The 17277-nt window shown below is 44.1% G+C and overlaps 1 protein-coding gene across 1 annotated transcript in view; it reads right to left on the bottom strand.

The window, feature by feature from the left end:
* ABCA4 (ATP binding cassette subfamily A member 4) overlaps window positions 1-17277 on the bottom strand; it is a 175784-nt gene that overhangs the window by 38584 nt on the left and 119923 nt on the right. Inside the window, exons 21-30 of the mRNA XM_015413325.1 lie at window positions 16899-16958; window positions 15076-15110; window positions 14206-14343; window positions 10850-11043; window positions 10156-10246; window positions 8079-8284; window positions 6883-6919; window positions 3358-3602; window positions 1992-2116; window positions 819-917 (exon numbers count right to left, since the gene is read on the bottom strand). Coding sequence (XP_015268811.1) covers window positions 819-917; window positions 1992-2116; window positions 3358-3602; window positions 6883-6919; window positions 8079-8284; window positions 10156-10246; window positions 10850-11043; window positions 14206-14343; window positions 15076-15110; window positions 16899-16958 — 1230 coding nt within the window. The remainder of the gene's footprint in view (window positions 1-818; window positions 918-1991; window positions 2117-3357; window positions 3603-6882; window positions 6920-8078; window positions 8285-10155; window positions 10247-10849; window positions 11044-14205; window positions 14344-15075; window positions 15111-16898; window positions 16959-17277) is intronic.

Genomic DNA, 17277 nt, shown 5'->3' with positions numbered 1-17277 from the left:
TGGTCTTGATCTATATAATCTGCAATTATATTTTTAAGCCTGTTTGCAATGATAGATGTAAAGATTTTATAATCGCTATTAAGAAGCGATATTGGTCTGTAAGCCTTAGGGTCGGTGGTGTCTTTTCCTTTTTTAGGAAGCAGAATTACTGTAGCTGAACTCCAAGTTGCAGGCATTTTGTGCGTTTTTAGTATTTCATTACAAGCTTTTTGCAATGGTTTATTAAGTAGCGTTTGAAATGCCTTGTAATATTCGGCTGTAAAGCCATCAGGGCCCGGTGTTTTGTTATTTTTTAAGAGTTTGATTGCCTGGTCAATTTCAGTTAATGAAATTTCTGTTTCCAATTGGTCATAGTGTTCTTTGTTGAGTTTAGGCATATTACAGTTTTGAGATAAATAAGAATTAATATCTTCTTCCTGTGGGTTAGTTGAGGTATATAGTTTGGTATAGAAAACAACATCATCTATATGACAGCACTTCAAGTACTTGAAGACAGTTATCATATCACCTCTCAGTTGCCTCCTCTCCAGGCTAAACATACCGAGCTCCTGCAACCTTTCCTCATAGGACTTGGTCTCCAGACCCCTCACCATTTTCTTGCCCTTCTCTGGACACGTTCCAGTTTGTCTATGTCCTTCATATATCATGGTGCCCAAAACTGAACACAATTCACATCACCTAATACCTGATCCACTTTACAGGAGATGATGGGGACTGAACCTGAGAGCTTCTGCACAGCAAGCAGATGCCCTACCACTGAGCCACGGCTCCCTCCTCCCTCTGTGGTGCTACCCTAAAAAGAAAACAAAGTGACTCACTGAAGGGGCTGGGTCTTCAAGCAGCGATTTCCAAATCCTGGTTTTTTTAGGAAGGCGTCAGTAAGAGAAGCCATCTGATCACTTCCAGGCCGCTCATTGCTAATGAGATTGGATGAGATTTAGGCTATAAAGAGATGTTGAATTACAGAAGCAGCACTGGTACAAAACAAAAATGAACTGATCGCACAGAGAGGGTCATAGAAGAAGCTAAGCATCCACTGCCCATAATAAGATAAGGCATACAAGCTATAACAGGATTGTAAGAAGAACTACAGAATGTCGTCTTTGCCCTTGACCAAGGTACTGATTTCCAAATGAAGTCAGTATCTGTATCATGCGGATACAAACATGCTACCCTCCCTAGCTGCTAATGAGGACATTTTTCAAATGTCAAATACAACTAAACTGCTATAACAGAATTCCTTTTTAAAAAAATATTGGCACTCCTTCTCTCCTGTTTATCTAGTTGCCTACATCTTTTCACATAGCTCTCTATCAGAGTCTGGTTCACACAATTTCAACTCTGGAAATGCTGTATGAATGATGGGGCATGCAGCAATCTTGAGGGACTCAGTCCTATAGGATATACTACCGTAGTAATGGCTATTGGGTCAAATTAGAATAATAATGGAGGACAGGCCCATCAATGGATAGCCACAATGGCACCACAATTCTGAACGACAGCTGCTAAGGGCAACAAGGAGAGACTCTGTGCCCCTGCAGTGCACCTTCCAGAATATCTGGATCATCACAGTTGGGGGAAAAGATGCTGGTATAGATGAAATTTTGGTCTGATACAGCAAGCCTATTTATGCTGAAACGAAATAATTTGGCTCAAATAATAATTATCATACACTAGAGTAAAGGATCTTCACTGGTTGCTACCATCAATATTATTAGGTTTCCATAAAATGGCTACAACAATTTTACTTCTTGAACACTATACCACCTAGGCAGAAAGAAAATGCAAAATTTAAGTGAGGAATGGAGTGGCCTCACAGTCTGAAAAAAACTGGGAACTAGTTCACAGGCACCAACTGAGATCAGCCACACTTGATTTATATTGGAGTAAAGCAAGAGAAAACTGAAGCCCACTCAGCAATGTCATCACAAAATGCTATGTAAGAAGGTGTCAGCAAAGAATGTCTACTTTGAATATTTACATGTTCTGACCTGAAGAACATGAACTGGTGTCCATAGATCCAGGGGTGGAGAGTTAAACTGGGGTATTCACCAAATGGTGGGATGAGGTATGTAAGGACCAGAGCCAGCAGCACAAAACTAGCAGGGAGAACAATCTGCAGGCAATGTGAAAAATATCAGACATTTGCAGCGTGAAGCAGAATCCATAAGTACACTCAGATGATACACAACACACAGTGAGGGAGGAGGGCTGGAAATCTACTTTGGTCTTATAACTTACACCAAAGGTGATAGGCACCAACCTCTAGTGTCAAATCTGCTACAAACTCAAAATCCTTAGAACCTCAAGATTTTATACTGAAAAGAGGCATCTTCCTAAGGCAGTGAAGGGAAAATTAAAAGGACAGGGTCTCCTAATGGCCAGAAGCCACAGATAATCTGTATGGAATTTCTAGTGCCTGAGGAGCAGAATTTCATGGACCATTTTGCTCCTCATTCCCCACCCATGATAAGCTCTCAGAATTAGAATTTCCTCTTCACTATCATAACATGCTGCTTTCTTAATTGCAGGGGACTGCAGTCCTTGACAATAATGTGTACCATATACAGATCAACCGGGTGGTCTGAAATAGATGTGACATCTATCACATGACCACAAAGGGTCAATCACACTGGCAATCATACTGCCTCTGGAGGTTTCCTGTGGCAACTCCATCCTGAAGCCCTGAAGGGACCCAATTCAGATCAGGACTACTACACAGGAGGAGGAGAGGCTTCAGTCTTTCCCCCACCCCATGCTGTTTTCTTGACCTAAAATGATCCCAAAGGAGGGTTATTTGCCCCATTGGGGGCTGTATATGCATATGCAGGCCCTGTGATAGTCACATGATAGATGTCAAGTCTAGTTTGGGCCCAAGATCTTACCGTCTAATCTTAGATTAGGGTAGGTAACCCCTAGCACATGTGATAAACACTCTTGCTTGGCATGCAGAGTCAGTTCTCCAGCCAAGGGAACTGAGGTGAGTTACTGAGAAGCTGGCAGGGCCAATGGGGCTGATCTTGCTAACAGGGCATCTGACCAAATCCAGCCCTCATCTCTCCTCTTTCCATTTGTTTGTCAGCACAACCAGGATGATCACAGGTAGATGCTTGCTGCAGGTTTTTTTTGGAAAGGGGAAAAGGCTGCCTTCCTTGACTGTAAGGAAACACAACCATAACTTGATTTGTGGGAAGTGATTCATCAGACAATTCAGGCATAGAACCGGGACAGTAGGATCTATGACATGGAGAGGTACTTTTCCAGAAAGATTGCACTTCATTGCACCTCAAATAAACTCAGGGGTAAATATGTGAACTTCATGAAAAGGGAAATTCAGTGACTCTGATAAGTACATACCTGAGCAAAGAAGTCTTTAAGGCTACGGGTACTGTGGTGAAATCGTTTGATGAGAAGTGCTTTGATGTGCTGAAGGATAAGCTGGTAACCTTTATTCTGCCTGGACCCTTTGCCTTCACTCCTATCTTGTTTTGGAGTCACAGGGGTTCGAGAAGTGCCATTGGTTGCCAGAGGAGGTTGGTGGGCTTCCTCTTCTCGTCCAGCTTTTGCCTTTTCACCTGTGGAATCATTCCGCTGTGTGACTCCTAGTTTTAAGAATCAGAATGACCATGCCAATTAGTTCCTTTCAGGACTCACTGAATGCTACTTCCAATAATGCTACTCCTCATGATATTATATGTGTCCTTAGGTCTTAGAGCTCTAGCAAATGCATGGTTTCCCTAAACTACATATTATAACAATGAGACATATTAAGGGATTTTTGTAGGTCTAGCAGAAAGCAGATGCTTCCTAATTTTGAACAGGCTCCTAATTTCTGAGCAGCTGGTGAGCTTTCTCTTCATACCTTGATCCTGGGTTTTCATTACAGCATGAGGCCACAGTTAAAAGAAGCTGCCTGGCTTCTCTGTGCACAGTCCCCATATTTAAATAGGAGGGGAGGGTCATAGTTCAGTGGTAGACCATCTGTTTTGCATGCAGAAGGTCCTAGGTTTAATCCCTGACATCTCCAGTTAAAAGAATCAAGTAGTAGGCGATATTAAAGATCTCTGCCTGAGACCCTGGAGAGCTACTGCCAATCTGAGTAGACAATACTGACTTCGATAGACCAATGGTCTGATTCAGTATAAGGCAGCTTCATGTGACCCCCCCCCCCCCCAAGCCTGCCCACACTGGAGACTGCCTGGTAGTGATTGTTGCTGTCTCCTATCCCAGTGGGAAGAAGGAATAGGAGTGAAAAGTGCAACCATATAAGGGCCAGACCAGACGAGAGATCTGTGATTGTAACACAGGAGCAGGAACTCATTAGCATAATAGGCCACACCCCTGATAGCACATCTCATTAGCATATTAGGACACACCCCATGCCTTCCCTTGGCTTGCCTGGGCTCCCCGTGGCTAGGGGAGGCCGGACAAGCCCCCCCTTGAAAGGAAGGCAGTTTAAACTGCCTTCACTTGGCTTGCCCGGGCGTCCTGCGGCTGCGGGGAGCTCAGGTAAGCCGGCCCTTAGAGGGGAGAGGAGGCAGTTTAAACTGCCTTCCCTTGGCTTGCCCGGGCACGCCGCAGCTGCAGGGAGCCCGGGCAAGCCCCCCCCCTTGCAGGGAAGGCAGTTTAAGCTCCAGGCCTTCCCTCTGTAGCCATGCGTGCAGAGGTTTTGGCTGTAGTTGGCGTGGCCAACTTTGAAACCAGCCGGAACTCCGTTCCTGTGCGTTCCTGCCCAAAAATAGCCCTGGTAACACCCACAGTGTTTTTTACAGTTCAGTTAAGAGCCATGCAGAGACCTGATTCTGATCAGGACTACAATGGGGAGAGGGGTTAAAATATTTCCCCCATGCTGTTGTCCTGACTAGAAATCGTCCCCAGACTGGAGTAAACATTTCAATATTTGTATCAGTACCCATATCAGTATTGGTATGCTTCCACAACAGGGCAAATAGCCATTCCCCGAGGGCCATTTCAGTTTAGGAAAGGCCCCTCCCTTCTTGCCACAGTCCCACTCAGAATTGGGCTCTTGGGTACATGATAAATGATTGTTTTAAAATGCTGGGTTATTTAAAACAGCGCATTGCCATTACAGATGTAGGTTTTGCATTTACTTGCCGCTGCTAACTAAACAACAGCAGCAACACGGAAAAAGCAAGCCTGGAAGATTCAAGTATGCAGTGTAAATACTAGCCTTCTACACACAACTCCCCTCCACACATTGACTCAACCTGCCCCCCCCTCCCTATGATTGCCAGGTCATCAACATGGTATGAACACTTGGAGGACGTGTCTGTGCATACACTCTCTCCCTGTGATACAGCCATGGCTTTCTGAATGTTGCCAGTCACAGGGGTAGAGAACATACGTGGCGAGGTGGGTGGGTGGGTTATTTGGGAAGCAGGACCAGCATGCTCATGCCCACTCTCCCTCTCAGTATGTTCATTCAACATGTGGAGGGATCACGTTTACAGGGCAAGAATCTTTGTTTACTCCTTTCATTGTACACATGTTGCACATCGCTTTACACAAGAACAAAGCTGAACTGGTCTAACTCCCCCAAAGCCTAAAGCATGATTCCCTTGCTTGTAATTGACAACTACAACTGCTGCCTGCCCATAGTCTATGCAAAACGTGGCACCAAGACTGGCTCACAGTCACCCCAAGTGAGCTACCTCCTGTGCTGCCCCCACAAGGTGCAAAACAGCAACAGAAGCATGGATGGGGTGGGTGGGCTGGGGTCAAGAAACAGGGGCTTTGAATGTTAAATAGTCTTCATCTCTAGCTGGCTCTCACCTGTTCTTTGCCTCCTCACTTATTATAATCAGACTCGCTAACTTTGGAATGCTCCAACCAGATAATTTCCAGTATTACCTGGTAATATTACCTGGTAATATTTCAATGTTACCAATATTACCTGGTAATATTTCTGATCCAATGTTGCCTGGTAATATTTCTGAACCAATGTTGCCTGGTAATATTTCTGAACCATTGTATACACATCTAAAACATGCTCACAGATGTCTCTGGAAACCAACTCCACATTGCTTAGCAACTAAGTAGATAGTGGTCCATCTGGTCCAGTGTCATTTTTCACTATGACCAATGTTCCCTCTAATCCCCCCCCCACACTGAGCAGAACAGTTCACATCCTGAGCAGAATATAACTGATCGTAGTTTTAAAATGGGCAATGAGCAGATTGCTGCTGAGCAGGGCTTCCTGTGTTAATAAGTGTCCGCTCATGCACACAGCTTAGAGGGAACACTGACTATGACTAGTAGTCATTAATAGACCTATCCTCCAAGAATCTGTCTAATCCCCTTTTAATAAGAGGGGCATGATCCAGTCAAATGGACCACTGTTCTTATCGAAATCCATCTCTAAAAGAAGCATAGCAGGCATACACAGTGCAATCCAAAATTAGTTACTCCAGTCTACACCTATTGATTTCAGTGGGCTTAGACTGAAGTAACTCTGCACCCTAGGAGCGCAGTGATAGTCACATGAATTATCAGCAGCAAAGATATTATGAACTATCGAAGGAAGACACATCACAGCCAGACTTGAAGTTATGACAAATCTGTGGCTACTGCCAAAAATGGTAGCTGTATGCATAGCCCATGCACTTTCCAGGAACTTCTAAAACTTGCCCAGGTCCTGATGTCACAACATCCCTTGGTTCCTTACTCCCACCCAGTCAGTGGCAGCCAATGACATGAACCACAGACAAAGAAACACAGATCCTTATTATGTCAGGACATGGAAAAATCCTTTTAAATGGCAGTGGAAGAGGGAAACTATAATGACTGACCATTATTTTCAGATGCAGATGTTTAGCATAACATTTAGTTTGGTCATTAGGCACTGGATCGTGGGGCATTTACCTGCATTTTGTGTTCCAGCTGTAACCTTCAAGAAAACCTGCAAGAGAGATGCATTAGAATATTAGTGGGTCACTTACGAGACACTCAATATATCATTTCCCCCTGCCCAGGTATAATACTAACAAAGGGTATTGCTCATTTACCAAATAACACAAATCAGATTTGCTAGAGGGAGGAGACAGAAAAAAAGGAGAACAAATAAAGGGGAAGAAATTGTACTGTTAGGTCTCTTACTCTTTAACCCACAAGTAGTACCTGGTATCACTTATATACATCAATGTATCTAATTCTGAACATAGCCAAAAATGCAAAATGAGGGTATCTTCAGATAGGGGAGATTTTTCTGCAGATCTGGGACAAACTCTTGGATTTGCAGAAAAATATGAAGATTGTATTAGAAGGCAGGCAAGGGGGATTTAAAATCCTTCAACAGTAAAGAAAACTGAGATCTAGTGACATTCCATTATGAGATCTCAGCCGCCATCTTGGGAATTGCCTACCAACCTGCCAGAGGCATTCTCAGGCGTAGGGCGAAGACAGCTGGGAGAAGAAAGCAATGGGCTCTGAGCACTGGCCATTGGCTTGGGATGGGAGGGAGCCTGGGCAGCCAGCGGTTCCCTCATAGCCCAAACACTGCCACAGTGCTCAGCCGCCCTCATTAATCACAGAGCAGGGAAGAGGCAGGTGTTAAATGGTGGTGGTGTTTAGTGGGTGGGGTGCTGAGGTAAGGGTGCCGCCTTTCCTTCCAGAACTGCTGACCGTGCCAAGGCAGCAAGCAACTGCAACTGGGAGGAAGCAGAGCTGCTGCTGTTGCTGCTCCCCCCTTTCTTCCCCACCTCCGAACATAACAGAAAGTGAGCAGGCATGGCACTCCTGTCTCTGCCCTTCCTTTTCCACATGCTGCCCCACTCTCTGCCAGGGAAAGAAGATGGCAAATGGGAGCAAGCATGGGGAGGCAGCAACAGTAGTCTCCTTCCCCCCATGAGTTCCTCACTGGCTCCTGCTTGTAAATATTTATTATGGAACAGTAAAACTTATTGCCCTTTCAGTCCTCTATAAATCCAAAAGGACTAGAACTGCTGTCTCTTTTAGGAATTCAAATACAGGCTTGATGAGCATTACACCATTTGGGTATAAATTTTCTCCCAAAATTATGAAGGAAAGGATTGGGGAGGGAATGTCTAAGGGTTAATGACCTCTTCAAGTGGCGTGTCTGAAATGCCAAAACTGCTGAGTCCAACATCAGACAGGGTTTCTTCCAATTCTCTGAAAAGACTGGCGTAGGCTCGTTGATTAAAATCCTTACTGGGCAGAAGGTAAACAAGCTCTTGGCCAATGCTTTCAATTAGCTTTGCTTCTGCAACATGATGATGGATCAGTTCATTCAGTTCATCCAGATCACCTATGAAGCAAGAAAGCATGGTCTGGGAGTGCATTCCAATGGTATTTACTAGGGCTGACATACATAAAGAGAAGGCAGGGAATGGCTTCCCTAATTCTAGAAACTATGATGCAGCTCAGTCCTACACATTCACTGCAATGGGATTTACATGTAAACTCTGTGTTATTGTGGGGGTCAATCTGCTGTAACTAAAGGCTACATCAAATACTGGTCATTGTGTGAACAGAGTTCCCTATGTTTTTAAAATCAAATATCAGCCATGTTGGGCCATACAGGTAGGCACCCATATGTTAGCCCCAATGATTCCCTGAGGCCATTTCAGGTTGGGAAAATGGTACAAGGAGGGAAAATCTTAATGCCCATCAGTCAGCATGGTATAGTCAGTGATGGCGAACCTTTTAGAGACCGAGTGCCCAAACTTTGACCCAAAACCCACTTATTTATTGCAACACGGCAACAAAGTGCCAACACGGCAATTTAACCTGAACACTGAGGTTTTACTTTAGAAAAAACAACTCATACATTAACTTAAGATGATCCAAACAAAGTAAGGAAAGCAATCCCAAATGCTTTCATTTACTTAAAATTATTTGGCAGAGAATTCGACACTTTAATGATGGTCTGGGCCTGGCTGGGGCGATGGCACGCGTGCCCACAGGGAGGGCTCTGAGTGCCACCTCTGGCACCCGTGCCATAGGTTCGCCACCACTGGTATAGTGGATAAGAGCAGTGGACTCTAATCTGGAGAACTGGGTTTGATTCCCCACTCCTTCACATGAAGCCTGCTGGGTGACCCTGGGCCAGTCACAGAACTCTCTTGGCCCCACCTACCTCACAAGGTCCCTGTTGTGGGGAGGGGAAGGGAATGTGATTGTAAGCTGCTTTGAGACTCCTTAAAGTGGTGTATAAAAACCTATTCTTCACCTTCTCTCTTACATACGGATATCAACAACTGGATTCTACTTTTGTTGTCTGAAAAGGTTATAGTCTTATAGTGTGCATTCAGCATAAACCGAGCAGAAAATATACGTATATCAACAACTGGATTCTACTTTTGTTATCTGAAAAGGTTATAGTCTTATAAAATCTTCACTGGGGGTGTGCATTCAGCATAAACCGGCTTTTTGGGGGGGCGTATTCAGCTATACTGAAGAGGAAATACCTTTCGGCTTTTTGGGGGGCGTATTCAGCTATACTGAAGAGGATCCAGCCCCAGCCAAGGCTGTGCGAAGCTCTCAGCTCCTGCTGTCCCAGCTGATCTGAGGCTGTGTGAAGCTCTCAGCTCCTGCTGCCCCAGCTGATCCTCTCGTTGCAGCTCTGAGCCACAAGATTTTTTGGAAATAACAAATTTTTCTTGGGTCCGATAGACCTGAACTGAAAACTACCAATTTTTTTGCGTACCCCTAATCTTTTCTACTACCCAAATATCTGACAAGCTGGCTTGCAAAACAATAATTTGACCCAGCTGATGGCCCCTCACAAACAAGAAAGCCTGAGGTGTCACATAGTAAATAAGAACACAGGAACAGCCCACTGGGCAGGGCCAATATATCCAGCATCACGTTTCTGAACATGCCCTCAGACAAGGGCACAATTATGAGAAGAAGACAACAGTCTTTGCTTAGAGACTGGCCTCTGCACCCAGTATTCAGTGGCATACTGCCTCCAAATATGGAGATTCAGTTGAACTAACTTGGCTAGCAGCCACTGATAGACATACTGGCAGTGTCATCCTAAGCAGAGTTACACCCTTCTAAGCCCACTGACTTCAATGGACTCAGAAGGGTGCAATTCTGCTTAGGATGGCACTGAATGTAACCTGATCACATTTCATAACACTGTACAAGCAGTGGTGCAATCTTTGTTCTCACCGTCCAATTCCTGTTCTAGAGTTTCGGCTTTGTTTGCTGGTACACAATTGGAGCAGAAACAAGAACATTTGGATCCCAGGCTGCACGAGCTCTAAAAGCAGATAAGAGAGAGGTAATACTACCACCTTTAACATGCTCATAATACATTTTAAGTACAGAACCCTTATCAGAAGTGAATATTTCATCAGACTTTAAAAAAATGAACAGCATTTCTCTTCAACCTATGGTTGGAAAGTTCTTTAGCTGTTTAGTGATTGCAGATTGGTTTCTACTGGATTTCTGGGAACTGACAATGGGTTTTTTTGGGGGGTAGTTCTATGTGTGTCTATTTGCACTTTGAATTTTATGATTGCATACTCCATGGACTTGTAAGCCACCTTATGTAAAATGGTGGAAAGGTAGCTTTAGAATGGATAACATGTGAATAACAATAGGTGTGTTTGCATGACTTATGCATGTCCACATTGTGAACAGTACCTCATTTGCATACATTCTAATGGCGGCGGGGGGGGGGCTGCATGCAATTTTCAAGGGGGATGAATGGAATTTTGAACAAGCAGAGGTTGTTGCCTGACAGTTGAACCCTGCTTGTTCAAAATGCCAACTGGTCCATTTTCTCTTGAATAAAGCCCCTCACAATAGCTGGTACTTGTTATTCTGTTTAGACATTCTGTACACAGTGCCAAACACTTACTGCATGTTTCCCTCCACAGTCCTGGATGTTTCTCATTTTGCGGACCAAGGTGAGATAAAAGCCTGACCCAAAGGAATTCTTTAGGAAAACAGGTGATCCTGAGCAGTGCAGTTTCCCTTGGGAAATGATAGCAACCCGGTCTCCAAGGATGTCTGCTTCATCCATGTGGTGGGTAGACAGGATGATGGTCCTCCCTAAAAGGAAGATACAGACTCTCTAGCACCACACTGATGGTACACAGGTCATAAGGAATAGCACAGCATTTTCTGAAATGTGGATCTCAAAAAGTTTTCTGGACGGCTTTGCTTAAACAAACTGGGCCCCTGAAAGGATTCAGTAACTTGTGATCTTGCAGCTTTTAGGCAAAAATTCAGGCTATGTAAAACCCCTGAGCTCTGGTCAGAAGAGACTGTTAGAAACAGAGAGGCCTACAAGAGACACCTAAACACATAAAAGGATATAGTAGGTTGTGTAACAAAGCCTGACCCCCTAATAAGATTAGGTCTTTTTGATCAGCTGACTCCTGCTTCTTGCTTCTGGTTATGTCATCTGGCCTTCATCACTGCTTCAACTCGCCCTGCCTCGCCTTGCTCCTTAGGCCTCTTACCAAACTACAACCCCCCCATGATGTCTGCCAGTGTCCATTCTAGTAGGGCTTCTTTGAAGGAGGAAACTCTGAATTAGTGAATTATAGAATTGAGAAAGCAATAAATGCATGATTCAGGAGCAGAAACCGATACTTCAACAACATACTACCTGCATGACAGTACGATCAGCGTTCCTATTTATCCACCCATCCCATTATATAAAATGTCCCTCCCCCTGCTTAATGCAGCTGTATTATCCATTCATTCATGGTGTTTGTGGCAGTTAAGCCTTGCCAGAGACAACACCTGCATTACAAAGAAGATGGGAGTAGGAAAGGGACAGGCGAGAAGGTGGTGGTGGGGAGAAAACTGGTGATGAGGTGATGAGACAGAGACTCACACACAAAGACAGAAAGAAGGTGGGTAAAAATCAAAGACGGGTAAAAAGACAGCACTTCTGTGGTTGACTAATTGGGTAGCTCATTGATGGTGCTGGCAAGAAGAAAGACTGAGTATGCTAAAATTTACCAATTCAAACAAGTCAGCTGGAGGCCCCTCACCTATCATATAATTAGGCCTTACCCTAACAACTTCTTAGGAGGTTTAACATGCAGAAGCTTCAGTGCCTATAAAGTGGGACAACCTATGTAAAGCAGAGAGGCTGAACAAGTTCTCTGCCCTCAAGTGAAAAGTGCATTTGGCTTTGTCATCTCTGCTTACCCTCAATCACTGATCGGCTAAGGCCAACAGAGCTCGACGGTCGGGGGGGGGGCACACTTCCATGTGTACAACAATGAATAAACTGCCTTTGCAATTTAATGGGAAGCTTAATACTTGTACTTCCAGAAGGAACTTTTTTTTTACGCACTCGCACATTCCTAAGCAGGGAGATGCTCCAGGGGCAGCACTTCTTGGGCTTCCTTTTCTGTGGGTGAGAGAGCACACAGGAAACGTTTGATGCCTTTGCAAGAGCTTCTTTATTTACATCCTTATTTCTAACAACCATGAGTGGCCCACAAGTGGGCCAAAAACCTGCCCAGTGAGGCCAGCTACAGGTAGAATATGAGTTTCTGCGCACCAAGTGGGGGGAAGGGGGAAACCTCCAGGTTTGTATAAAAATATAAATTGTTTGAAAAAACAAAACTGGGGAGTTTAAGTGATCAGGGACATCATGACCCCCCAAGAGGTTTGTTCAGCATATTGGATTGCCATAGTAACTCAAAATATTGCAACAGAATGGGTGAATTCAGAAATTAATGTGGCCCAGGAGCAAGCCAAGCTGTGTGGCTCCTGTGGTGCTGCAAGCCAGCCCTGCCGGAGCCGTTCAGCTCATTCCCACCAAGTGGTGCCAATTACGGGCACCTGCACAGGAGGCACCAATGGCCAAGTCAGCAACAATTATTGTTGCCAAGTGGTTCCTGCAGCACAAACAAATCTAGCAAGGTTTGGTTCTGCTTCCTCCCGGCCACCAGCCAACCTCGAAAGCAGAAGCCCACTGGGAACTTTCTCCATAACTTAAACGGCCAGTCTGCCCCTGTGCAAAAACCTAGGCTTGCCAGGTTCCTGGTCAGGGTGGGGGATCCCACACTTTTGCGGGCTCTGGCTTGCAGCTGGCCAGCTGGCTGGTGGGGTAAACCCCGCCCCAAACAGACACCCCCACACATCGTTGGTAACTTGCTGATGTCACTTCTGGAAGTGTTGTCATCATGTTGGCGACGGGGATGATGCTCTACTTTTGGGGCAAAACTCTACAGTTTGCAGCCATTTTTACCACAGAGTTTTGCCCCAAAAGTAGAGCATCACCCCTACATCACCAACATGATGATGTCAGTTCCTGAAGTGATGTCAGTGCATCGCCGATGTACCTGCCCACCCCTGGAATGGTTCCCAAATCCCCACACCAGCAGGAGGAAGGCACCCGGCAACCCTACAAAAACCACCTCTGGCAGGGGACGAGGAGAAGCTAGAACCAGCTTCATCTTGCCTCACTCAGCCACCTATTCCCGCCCCCCATTAGCAAGACTGGAGAAGTGAAGTGGGGAGGGGGGGAGTACAGGTGAGTGGCCAGAAGAGCAATGAGAGTGTCAGACTAGAATCCCCCGGGAGACCCAGGTTCAAATCCCCACTTGTGCCATGGAAGCTCACTGGGTGACCTTGGGCCAGTCGCACTTTCTCAGCCTAACCTACCTCACAGGGTTGTTGTGCAGAAAAATGGAGGAGAGGAGAATGATATAAGCTGCTCTAGGTCCCGACTGGATAGAAAGGTGGGGCATAAATGAATTAAGTAAATAAATAAAAATAAGAGCAGGAAGACAAGATGAGCAGCAGGGGGCAGGGGGAAACAAGCATAGGAAGAGGCGCTAGAGCAAAGGGGGACGTGGGGGAGGGGGGGATGGGATCCTTCCTCCCTGGTGAGCTCTTTTTGGTCCCCCTGTGGGATATTACAGTATACAAGAAAAGCACAGGTGGAGGCAAGGAGGCTTTTCTACAGACATGAGCTCATGTCCGAGTCCAAGAGAAACCCTGAACCCCAAGACACGTCAAGAAAAAGAATGGTCAGCTAGCAGCCATAAAAGTATGACTCTTAGCAGGTAGACTAAACATAAGTTACAGGTTTAGACAACAAGATAACCAACCACATTTGCTTCACTTGAAATCTTGGGCCTTTTCAACACACACTGCTGTCTGTACATGAACGAGAAGTTCTGAAGCAGAAGACTGCCATACACGTAAATCATTTTAAAAAAATCCTTCCTGATGCCAAAATACCTGGACGATACTTCAGTAGCAGATCCCAAATAGATCGTCGGGAATAAGGATCAACTCCAGAGGTGGGCTCATCCAGCACAATCACCTTTGCTTCTCCTACGAAGGCAATAGCAACAGACAGCTTTCGCTGCATGCCCCCTAAAGAACACAGGAATAATGTGGTAGGTATGTGAAGGGTAAAAGATGGAAATTTGAAAGGAGAGCAGTGAGAGGCAAGTAGACTTTCCCAGTTACATGCAGAATGGTTTGCAAAAAAATCAGGAAATGCCTGATGAAGGAAGTTTTGGTTCATGAAAACTTATGCCACAATTAAGCTTTGGCTACAACTGACCAACACAGACAGCCCCATCAAATTTATCACTTGACATATTCCATTAAACCTTCAAAAATCTTTGGTGTGTTGTTCCTGTATGTACATAGATGTTTAGATAAAAATACTTGAATGTAGGATTGTCCAGCCTCGGTGAATGGCTCACTGTGGATGAACTCTGTAAATTAAATGAGATATTGTTCAGGAGGCAGATTTTTCAAGCCAGTAAAGAGGAGGATTGTTGTTGTTGTTGTTGTTGTCGTCATTTAAACTATGGGAGGGAGTCAGTTAGACTCGTCATCTCAATTGTCAAAACATGCTAGACCAAACCCAAACTAGAAGCTACAAGTTCCATGGTTCTTTCATAAACAGGCACTTTTAAATAAGAAATGTACAAACAGGTAAATGAATACCCTTAATCCTTTCCAAACAAGTCAGAAAATGTTGAGTAGCTTGTGATTTTTTACATGTAGAATCATGAAGTACTAGAATTTTTCCTACCGTTCATTAATTGCATCCCCTTTACAAAAATGTATAATGTGCTGGCTTGTAATACCTACAGCTAAACCCTACTTGAACAAGCACTGACTCTTTTCTGTAGGAAAAATATTTCAGCTGATAAAGTTTTTAAAACTAATATATTATTTTCCATATTTTGCTAACATGAAAACTAAAGTAGAACCTAATACACTGAGTGCAGTGTTGTGCAGGAAATGGAGATTTCATCATTTAACAGCAGCAAAATGGAAGAGGGAAGGATCAATTTGCAGTGGAGATGCACTGTGGGAGATGCTTAATCCTGTTGGAAATATGTGTGTTGCAAGGTATAACATTCAGTCATTATAGGGTTAATGTGTGTTTACCTGGCAGAAAGCCAATGGGAAGAAAGCCCGGGAAACTGAAGCCTATTTACAATCATTTGTTAATGCATTCAGGTGATTTCCTTCTAGGGGTCAAGAAGAAGAAGAATCTCCATTGTTGTAGACCATGCAGTCAAAGTGTAAAGATGTAGTCTTAGGTGTCTTTGTTGTTTTGTAGATTTCCTGTGAACCCTTCCCTTAGAAATAAAGATCTTTACATAGAAGAAAATGCCTCCTCTCCAGTGAAGCAAAGATCCACGGCAATCTCTGAATATTTAACTATTTTGCCCATTTCCCCAACATATCCTATCCTCTTCCTTTCTCTGAAAAGAAGCAAACATGCAGGGGAACTTTTGCCATGGAAATAGCAGCTGTGGAAGTAGTTCTAGGAGACAAGCAGAGGCAAGAGGAAGCACATTGCCCACCACTTTCCCCCTGCAAAATAGTGCCTCTTTCCACGGTTTGGAAACTTTTTCTAGAGTCCATCAAGGCTCATAGGGGCTGGAGCATGCATGGTACAGCGTGGCGACGGGCAGATTCTCGGAACGCTCCGAGCTGCCCGATCCCTTTTTCGCCTCGTTAGGAGCCCCCTGGTTTCGGGTGGACTCCACTGGACCTCCTGTAGAGAGGGCTGGCAGCAGGGGGCTTGTTTCGGCCCCTCCTTGCCCTGGCAATGCGAGGGGGGTGTCTCTTTATGCCCCGAAGCAGAGACAACTTGCGGAGTGGAACATGGTTGCCATGTTTTCCACATAGCCATGACCATCCGTCTTTTTAACTTTCTTTTGTTGTTTTGTCGGTTTGAAAGATGCAGCAATGCAGCGGAATGGAGAAAGAACATTGAGAAGGGAACTGTGAGTACATACGGCTTTGAATTTTGTGAAGAGAGGATGGCAAATGAAAGATCCCCGAAGCTTCTCTCCCAAAATGGAGAAGGAGAGTGGCCGGAGAGCGAGTGAGAGTAAATTATATAATCACTGTTGTGTGATATTTGGCCCCGGGGAAATGGTAACTTTCACACTTTGGTAACGAATGACAGTGGACATGAAGTAGCTAAATCAGGTTTTCTAAAGGAATGATCTCAGAGTATAAATGAACTAATTTGAAGCCAGGAATTTTTTTTTTTAAAATGATGACATCCACAACAATGGAAAAGGAAGAGGAACTTGATGAAAATACATTAGTGGGAGAGATATCAGTTGAACAATTCTTGAAAATATTGAGAGAAGGAATAAAAAAGGGGATTGAAGAAGCATGTGTAAATTTACTACAAAAATCACATAACCCTCAACTGGAAACAGAAAGTAAAGAGGAGACTCTACTCAGAATGATATGAAGAACCCAGAATATCAGGCTGAGAAAGCAGAGGATGAAATATTAAATCCACCAACCTCAATGCTGGGAAAGAAAAGAATAAAGATAGAGACATCAAAAAGGAAAATGCAAAGAATACTTCCCAGAAGGAAAGGCAAATATAGAAGGAGAAGAAGAAAGCGACCTGCGAGTAAATTTAAAGAGGACAGTACAACATGTGAACAGGATGGGTTGAGAGAACAAAGGAGGACTTTAGAAATAATTTGGCATACCTGCAAAGAAAGAAGGCACAAAGACATGTTACAAAAAATAGATTACAAACTCACAGGAGGAAAATTAAGTTATATGGAAGAAATGAAATTGGGGTTTTCCTCTCTGATAGGTGTTGCTTGAATGAATTGATTAGTGTATTATTTAAGATGCTGTGGGTGGGTAGGTTTTAGTTAGAAGGTAATGATTATAATATGGGTGTTATAAGTTTAGCTGGAATGATTTAGCGCTTTAAAAATTGCTTTTTGATAGGTTTTGTTGAAATGAATTGACTTTGAAAAGATTATTATGATTTAAGATTAGTGTAATATCTCTGATGTT

This window comes from Gekko japonicus, unplaced genomic scaffold (assembly GCF_001447785.1).
Source record: "Gekko japonicus isolate JY-2015 unplaced genomic scaffold, Gekko_japonicus_V1.1 scaffold70, whole genome shotgun sequence".
Lineage (NCBI taxonomy): Eukaryota > Metazoa > Chordata > Lepidosauria > Squamata > Gekkonidae > Gekko > Gekko japonicus.
Note: the sequence above shows the minus strand (reverse complement) of the source record. Positions and strands in the feature narration are given on the sequence as shown.